Source organism: Dama dama, chromosome 9 (assembly GCF_033118175.1).
Source record: "Dama dama isolate Ldn47 chromosome 9, ASM3311817v1, whole genome shotgun sequence".
NCBI lineage: Eukaryota > Metazoa > Chordata > Mammalia > Artiodactyla > Cervidae > Dama > Dama dama.
This window is the reverse complement of record NC_083689.1, coordinates 24,080,035-24,088,909: the sequence shown is the minus strand read 5'-3', so window position 1 is coordinate 24,088,909 and position 8,875 is coordinate 24,080,035. Positions and strand designations below refer to the sequence as shown.

Genomic DNA, 8,875 nt, shown 5'->3' with positions numbered 1-8,875 from the left:
AGGATGGTCAAATTCAGGAAATCTAGCACTGAGATAATAATAGAATCTAATATATAGCCCGTATGAAAGTGTCACAAGTTGTTTTAATATTGTCTTATATAGCAACACTCCCCTCCCCACCCTTCACTCTCCACCAGTGGTGTATTCAGTCGAGGATCACTTACTGCACATAACTCCATGTATCTCTGATCTCCTTTCTTCTAAGTCAGCTTCAGGCTTTTCGTTGTTGCTGTTGTTGTCTCTTAATACCTTTCAGGCTTCCCAGGTGGCTCAGTGGTAGAGAATCTATCTCCAATGCAGGAGATGAGGAGATGTGAGTTTGATTTCTGAGTGGGGAAAATCCCCTGGAGGAGGAAATGGCAACCCACTCCAGTATTCTTGCCTGAGAAATCCCAGGGAGAAAGGAGCCTAGTGGGCTACGATCCATGGGGTCTCAAAAGAGTTGGACAGGACTGAAGTGACTTAGTGTGTGCGCACGCACACACACACACACACACACACACACACACACACACACACTTTATAGCTGTTACGACCTTGTCCCTCAGTGTGGGTTTGTCTGATAGCTCCCATGATCAAATGCAGGTGGTCTATGTTTGGCAGGAATATCCCAGAAGCAATGTGTCCTCCTTGGTGCCTCATATCAGGAGGCCCACAAAAGCCCATGTTGTCCTCATTCCCAGTGTGTTCACCTGGATGGCTTGGTTAAGAAGCTATTCACTTCTTAGCAAGGCATTTGTAATTGCTAAGAAGCTATTCACTTCTTAGTAAGGGTTCTAAGTAAGGCATTTGTAATTGCTAAGTCATCTGTAGGAACATACTTTGAGATTACTTCTTCTCTTCAAACTTCCACCCAATCACTTTAACATCCACTGATGAATTTATTTTTTACTGTGCTGGGTCTTTGTTGCTGAGCACAGGCTTTCTCTAGTTGCGGCGAGCAGGGGCTACTCTCTACTTGCAGTGCTGGGCTTCTCATTGCAGTGACTTCTCTTATTGTGGAGCACAGGATCTGGGTCACTTGGGCTTTGAAAGCTGTGGCTCCCTAGCTCTAGAGCCCAAATTCAATAGTAGTGGTGCACGGGCTTAGCTGCTCCTCAGCATATGGGATCCTCCTGGACCAGGGATCAAACTGGTATCTCCTGCACTAGAAGGCAGATTATTTACCACTGAGCCACCGGGGAAGCTCTCCACTGATCAATCTTGTTTGGGTCCATTATTGCTGGGCTAATTATCAAATGGTGATTTTTTTCTAACTCTTTTTGAGTGAATGCCTGGGAGTGGAATTGCTGGATCATACGGAAAGATCATTCCTTTTTTCTAATTTTTAAAAAATATTTATTTATTTGGCTGCACCGGGTCTTAGTTGTGGCATGTGGGATGTAGTTACCCGACCAAGGATCAAACCTGGGCCCTCTGCATTGGGAGCGTGGGGTCCTAGCTACTAGACCACCAGGGAAGTCCCTTCAAAATTGTTTTTTACTGTGGTAAAATAAACATAACATAAATGAACATGTTGAGTATCCATTTCAGAGGTAGGACTGAATGAATACATTTGTAATGTTTGCAAATGTCACCACCACATTCTATCTGCAGAACTCTTTCTTTTCACTTTATAAAACTGAAACTCTCTTCTCATTAAACACTAAATCTGAATTCTTCCTCCCTTGCCCCTGCATCCACCATCCTATTTTCTGTCTATATGATTTTAAGACCATCCATCGATGCTTTCCAACTGTGATGCTGGAGAAGACTCTTGAATGTCCCTTAGACTGCACAGAGAACAAACCAGTCAATCCAAAAGGAAATCAACCCTGAATATTCACTGGAAGGACTGATGCTGAAACTGAAGCTCCAGTACTTTGGCCACGTGATGCAAAGAGCTGACTCATTGGAAAAGACCCCGATGCTGGCAAAGATTGAAGGCAGGAGGAGAAGGGGGCAACGGAGGATGAGATAGATAGCATCACTGACTCCATTGACGTGAATTTGAGCAAATTCTGGGAGAAAGGGAAGGACAGGGAAGATTGGCATGCTTCAGTTCATGGTGACACGATTTAGTAACTGAACAACAATGGTTCACAATCAAATTGTCCCAGATTTGTCCAGCCTCTCTCTCTCCGATGGGTCCCATCCTTCTGGGAGCCCTTCCTTACTCTTTGATGCACCAAGAGATTCCAGCCTCACCTTGTATACTTCCTGGATTCTGCCATTTCTCCCAAGAGTCCTGCATTCCCCTCCCCGCCTTTCTGAGGGGATGATATTTAGAAGCCAAGATCTAGGTGCTAGGTGCACTCATTCCTATTGGGTTGTCTCAGTGGACAAAGTTAGGAAGTAGATTTTTGTTTAACTATCAAGTCCACATGGATACCTTAATCTCTTTCTGTTCCCATGGGATTCTTCCCTTTTATCTTTGCACCTTCTTTCTCCCCCCACGAAAGATCCGATTCTTAATAATATCAACACACTTGCTAGTTCGCTCAGTCCCATAATACACATGAGAGTTTCAGAATCACTATACCTATGCCACTCCGGAACACACAAATGTACTGAACCAAGTTTAAAATTTTTTTTTAAGTTCCTTTTGTCTTTAGAATCAGTACCGTGTCCACAAGTTGCATAAGTTGGTTCTTTTCTATTTCTGGGTGGTTATGTTTTTCATTTGAAATATCGTTCAGTTCATTTGTTTTCTACTTATATCCCATCTTTTTTTTTTTTCTTTTTTGGCTTCACTGCATGCATGTGGGATCTTTGTTCTCCAACAAGGGATCAAACCCATGCTCCCTGCAGTGGAAGTGCAGAGTCTTAACCACTGGACCACCAGAGATGTCTCTATATTCCATCTTAAAGCTTTTGTTCTCCATTGTTGTTGATATAAATTTTTGTTGAATACAGAACGCAACAACAGTTTAAAAATTATACCAAAAGGAAAATACAAAGGATGTTATCCCCTCCTTTCTTAAATTTCAATCCCAGTCACTCTTGTAGGTAACCAATTTGATTGCTTCTTGCTTTACCTTTCATTTTGCAAAAACGAGCAAATATGTGGATATTTTATTCCCTCTTCTTTATTATACAAAAGGTAACATATTACCTATACTCTTGTTCCCCCTCAACTTAACAATATGTCTTGGAAATCACCCCATTCCATCACAGAAATGAACCTTATTCTTTTTCATGGCTGTGTAGTACTCCACTCTGAAGTGCAGTGTAATACATCAGTCTCTCTCCTGTATACAGACATGTGGGTTGTTTCCAATATTTTGCATTTACGAATGACAATGAATAATCTTCTCCATCCTCACTTGGGTGTTGTTAGAGCTGTGTCTTCAGGATGAATTTCTGAAGGGGGACTGCTCTTCTGTAACATAAGGATAATCGTAAGTTTAAATAAGTTATAATGCACATATGGCTTTTCACCTAAGCAGCAGGTAATTCATGGCATAAGGTCACCACAGTTGGACAGCTTGGCCTCAATTTAGTCAAACCCTGTTCTCTCATAACATTTCAGTCTAGTTCTTTGCTCTTCTAGGCTGAGTCAGGGGCTCACCTGGGGATGGGGTTTAGTCAGGGTTGGGGTTCAATAGGATCAGGGCTTAGCTTGCAATCAGGGCTCAGTTCAGGGTCAAGTCTCAGCAAGGGTCAGGGGTCAGGGGTGGAGTCAGCCTATGGTTGTGGGCTTAACTGAGGTCAGGATTCAGCCTGGGGTCAAGGTTCAGTCCAGGGTCCAGGCTCAGATTATGCCTGTGTCTCTCTCTGAGTGTGCCTGGGTCGGGGGTCCCTTGTGAGGCTCGGTGGTCCTACTGCACAGGGTAGGACCTGAGCAGAGACTTCACTGCTCGTGCCCTCCTCGCTCTCCCCACCTGCCTGCATAGCCCCTCCTCCCAGCCCCTTCCCACCTCAGACCTGTTTCTGCTTGGTCACCTCCAGTGATTATATGTGGCTGCCTCTGGAGTGCAGCCCCCTTCCCGTCCCTGGAACTGTCCTGCTCCAGAGCTGAACAGTGAACTCAGGGGAGGGCTGCAGGGTGGGGCCCCAAGCCCTGGGCTGCCCTCAGGCCCCACGTCCTGCCCATCCTCCACTCAGGGGGGCTACGGGAGCCCCTCAGATACCCGTGCCTCCCCCCTCAGGCTCCCCCAGCATCACTCCACACATCACCCCCCACTTCCTCTCCCCCACCTGGTCCCCACACACCTCGGCCCTCAACCTTCTCAGGTTGAGTCAGTCCGAGGGAGGTCGAGCAGTTTGGGTGTGAGCTCCCCACTTCTGTGAACCTCTCCTCCCTCCAGAGGTGAGGTGTTGCCCTGGGTGGGGGTTCCTTGCAGCTTTGCTGCTAGCAAGGTCAGCTCAGGGGCTGGAAAACAACAGAAAACCCGGGTAAGGAGGGTCCCCCCCATCCAGACCCGCGTGGGTGTGTGGGTGCATGGGGTTCACCTCCCCACTGTGTGTTCTTCAGCAGGGTTCCCCTGGGACTGCCCCTCTCCCGGCCTCAGTTTCCCCTCTGAGAACTGTTTGGTCCTGGCCCTGTTGTGAGGACAAAATGGGGGTAAAACCGCACCATCGATGAGGGAGCTGGCAGTGCTTCTGTATGTGCAGCCACTCGGCACACACTCATTTAGCACCTACTGTGTGCCAGGTGGGCCTGGGGAGGTTGAGGAGCAGGTGATGGAACAGTTGGACCGGCCTGCAAGGAGTTGTTGGTGGGGGCGGGAGAGTCGTCCAGCCTGGGTGCCACAAAGGAACCCGCTACCCACTCTATAGAGGGAGTGAGGGGGTGGGGGCGGGGACCCCACCCTCAATGGTCTTTCGAGGACCGGAAGGGGGCGGCAGGGGGTGACCGCAGCGCCCTGCCCTCTGGGAGTAAGGATGGGAGCCGACCGTTGGATGCCCCTCCCCATCTCAGCCTCACCCCCACCCAGGGGGGTACCTTGAACATAACAGGAAATTTCAAATAACAGGAAACCAAGGCCGGGCCAGGCTAGCGGCTCCACCCTACTTGGGGCGAACGAACCACCCCACCCCGGGGCCTCAGTCTGCCCTCGGGGAGGGGGACCACAATGAACGCCACGGGGACCCCGACGGGGGACCCTGAGTCCTGCCAGCTGCTGGCGGCCGGCGGGCAGAGCCGGCTCATCGTCCTGCACTACAACCACTCGGGGCGGTTGGCGGGGCGCGCCGGAGCGGAGGAGGTCGGCCTAGGGGTGCTGCGAGGGCTGTTCGTGGCCGTGAGCTGCCTGGTGGTGCTGGAGAACCTGCTGGTGCTGGTGGCCATCGCCAGCCGCATGCGCTCCCGGCGCTGGGTCTACTACTGCCTGGTGAACATCACGCTCAGCGATCTGCTCACCGGCGCCGCGTACCTGGCCAACGTGCTGCTGTCGGGGGCACACACCTTCCGCCTGGCACCGTCCCAGTGGTTCCTGCGTGAGGGCCTGCTCTTCATGGCGCTGGCCGCCTCCACCTTCAGCCTGCTGTTCACGGCCGGCGAGCGTTTCGCCACCATGGTGCGGCCAGTGGCCGAGAGCGGGGCCACCAAGAGGGGCCGCGTGTGCAGCTTCATCGGGCTGTGCTGGCTGCTGGCGGCGCTCCTCGGCCTGCTGCCCCTGCTCGGCTGGAACTGCGTGTGCGCCTTCCAACGGTGCTCCAGTCTCCTCCCGCTCTACTCCAAAGACTACATCCTCTTCTGCGTGGTGGTCTTCGCTTGCATCCTGGCCACCATCATGATACTTTACGGGGCCATCTTCCGAGTGGTGCGCGCCAACGGGCAGAAGGCGCCCAGCACCCCGGCACGCCGCAAGGCCCGCCGGCTGCTCAAGACGGTACTCATGATCCTGGTGGCCTTCGTGGTGTGCTGGGGCCCGCTCTTCGGCCTGCTGCTGGCCGACATCTTCGGCTCCAACATCTGGGCGCAGGAGTACCTGCGGGGCATGGACTGGATCCTGGCGCTGGCCGTGCTCAATTCGGCGGTCAACCCCATCATCTACTCCTTCCGCAGCCGGGAGGTGTGCCGGGCCGTGGTGGGCTTCCTGTGCGGCGCGTGTCTCCGGCTAGGGCTTCGAGGGCCTGGGGACTGCCTGGCTCAAGCCGTCGAGGCTCACTCTGCAGCCTCCAACACCGACAGCTCACTGAGGCCGAGGGACAGCTTTCGGGGCTCTCGATCGCACAGCTTCCGGATGCGGGAGCCCCTGACCAGTGTCTCTAGCGTGCGGAGTGTCTGAACCCAAGGTCGGGGTGGTGATTCAGCAGCCTCGATCCCCGTGCAGGGATGCTGCAGTCGGGCCTGAAGAAGAGGAAGGAACCGGTTAGCCGCCAGGGGCCAGCATCCCAGGGCCCCGCGGTGCTCCCGGAAGCCTCCTGGGGCTGCTGGCACCAAGTGGATCTCCCATAGTGGTTGTGGAGCGGGAGGCAACGGCTGGTTGGAACCGAGAGCGCGCTGGACTGGAGATCAATGGGTTTGCTGTGTGCGCCCCCCTCCTGTGTGACTCAGGAGGTCCCAGCCCCTCTCTGGGCCTCGGTGGGGGTGGGCTGGAGGGCAGTGGGTGGATGCCCTGGGAACAGGAAATTCAGTGGTGGGATGAGATGGTGCGGTCCCTCATTCACAGCTGGTGTCAGGGGGATGCATGAGGGCTGTGGGTCTTCTGGAGCTGGGCCAGTGGCCAGGCAGTGCCATGGGTCTGTGTGCTGGGGGGTGTGGTTGGAACGGCAAGGGGTTTGGTGTGGGTGAGACTGTATGTGTGTGTTAGAGAGGGATAGAGAGGTCGAGGGCAGAGCAAGTTGTGCTGGTGAGCAGCGTGTGCTGGTGTGCACAGATATCCTTGCGCGTGGCAAGCCTCTTGTCTGAGGGTGTGTGCTTGTGCACACATGTGTGTGACCGATCCACTCTGTTGAAGGTGGGTGTAAGCTTTGGGAGGCTCCCAGGAGGGGGTGGGGGCAGTGACACTGACACCCACCCCTTCCCGTTCACTTCCCCTTTGCCTGCCCTATCTCTCGTCTTGGGTTCTGGGCAGCCTCCTCCCCCCACCTCTGGCTTCTGCATCTTTTGGGACTCAGTCTGGAGTCCCACAGAGAGGGAGATGCTTTAGCACTAACTGCCTCTCCCTTCCCCATCTGTAAAATGGGCTGAGGGCAGGCGGATCTCACTGCAGGAGGCTGTCGGTACTCGCTCAGTGCTTTCGCTGTGGCAAGCAGGCATCAGTGTGTCAGAGAAACATCCGGCGGGAGTGGAATGTTCTACATCCATGTTTCCCAGTATGGGAACCCTCCCTCCCGTATGACTACTGAGCCCTCAGTAAGAGGTCAATGGGACTGAAGAAATTGACTTAGAATGCGTTCGAATTTAAGCAGTCCACATGACTCGCAGCAACGGTTCCACACAGTGCTACAGGGGGACACCTTCTGAATGTAAGCCACTTTTGGCTAGTGGGAAGTTCTCTGTCTACATCCGCCCAGCCCAGACAGTGCCCATGGGTCTTTCTGCCTCTGTCTTGCCAAGTCCTTGGGGCAGCGTCCTGTCTGCCACTCCAGAAGGGACGGCTCTGTTCTGAGCCTCCATATCTACCCTGCAGGATAGGGGATGGCATGATGGATGTGTTGACTGTGCTGTCCAATAAAGCAGCCATTAGCCACATGTGGCTACTTAAAATTAAAATGAATTTTAAAAATTCAGTTTCTCGGTGCATTTCTCAGAGCTTCAGTGGCCAAGTATCACAGACTGGGGAGGGGGTGCTTGAATAACAGAAATGTATTTGCTCACAGCTCTGGAGGCTGCAAGTCTGAGGTCAAGGTGCCAGCAGGCTTGGTTCCTCTGAGCCCTCTCTTGTGGATCCTGGGGGTTCGCTGGCAGTCTTGCATCCCTCAGCTTGTAGACGCATCACCCACATCTCTGCCTCCATCTTCACATGGGTTCTGTTTGCCTGCACGTCTGTGTCCAAATTCTCAACTCTTTTTTTTTTTTGGCTGCTTTGGGTCTTCTTTGTGGCATGAGGGCTTTCTCTAGTTTTGGTGTTCTGGCTTAGTTGTCCTGCAACACGTGAGATCTTAGTTCTCTGACCAGAGATCAAACACAGGTCCCCTGCATTGGTAGGTGGATTCTTTCAACTTTTAATTTTGTATTGGGGTATAACCAAATAACAAGCAACGTTGCAATAGTTTCAGGTGAACAGGGAAGAGACTCAGCCATACATATATGTATTCATCCATTTGTATCCATATATGTATCCATCCATTACATGTATCCATTCTCTCCCAAACTCCCCTCCCATCCAGGTTGCCACATAAAGTTGAACAGGATTCCACGTGCTAATAGAAGGTCCTTGTTGGTTATTCATTTTAAGTGTAGCAGTGAGTACATGTCAATCCCAAACTCCCTAACTATCCCTTCCCCCATTCTTCCCAACCAGCAACCATAAGTTTGTCCTTTATGAGTCTCTTTCTGTTTTGTAAGTTCATTTGTATCATCTCTCTTTAGAGCCCACATGTAAGGGATGACACATGATATCTCTCTGGAAGGAGGATTTTTAACCACTGGGCCATCAGGGCAGTCCCTCCCCCTTTCATAAGGACACCAATCCTATTGGATTAGGGCCATTCTATTTCAGTGTGACTCAGATTAACTAATTATACCTATAAAAATCCTATTTCCAAATAAGGGCCTCTTCTGAGGTGCTGGGAATTAGGATTTTGAGACGTGAATTTTGGAGGAGACACAATTCGGCCCATGACATTTGGTCACACTAACCCCATTTTGAGTGCTTGATGGGACATGTGGCTTGTGGCTACTGTTTTGGATAATGCAGACACAGAATCCATCCATCATCACAGAAGTGCTATGGGACAGGGAAGGGAAAGTTCTAAGCATGTTTAAGCTAGGATTGCATGC

At 51.7% G+C, this 8,875-nt stretch overlaps 1 protein-coding gene across 1 annotated transcript; it reads left to right on the top strand.

Moving 5' to 3' along the window:
• Positions 1 to 4,633: 4,633 nt before the first annotated feature.
• Positions 4,634 to 7,662, top strand: S1PR4 (sphingosine-1-phosphate receptor 4). Its single transcript, XM_061150720.1, has one exon. The coding sequence runs from the start codon at positions 5,058 to 5,060 to the stop codon at positions 6,213 to 6,215; it is 1,158 nt and encodes a 385-aa protein (XP_061006703.1). The 5' UTR covers positions 4,634 to 5,057; the 3' UTR covers positions 6,216 to 7,662.
• The last annotated feature ends 1,213 nt before the right edge of the window (positions 7,663 to 8,875 follow it).

Excerpts from the sequence above, each read along its gene's own strand:
- S1PR4 (XM_061150720.1), top strand. The coding sequence starts at position 5,058 with ATGAACGCCACGGGGACCCCGACGGGGGACCCTGAGTCCTGCCAGCTG.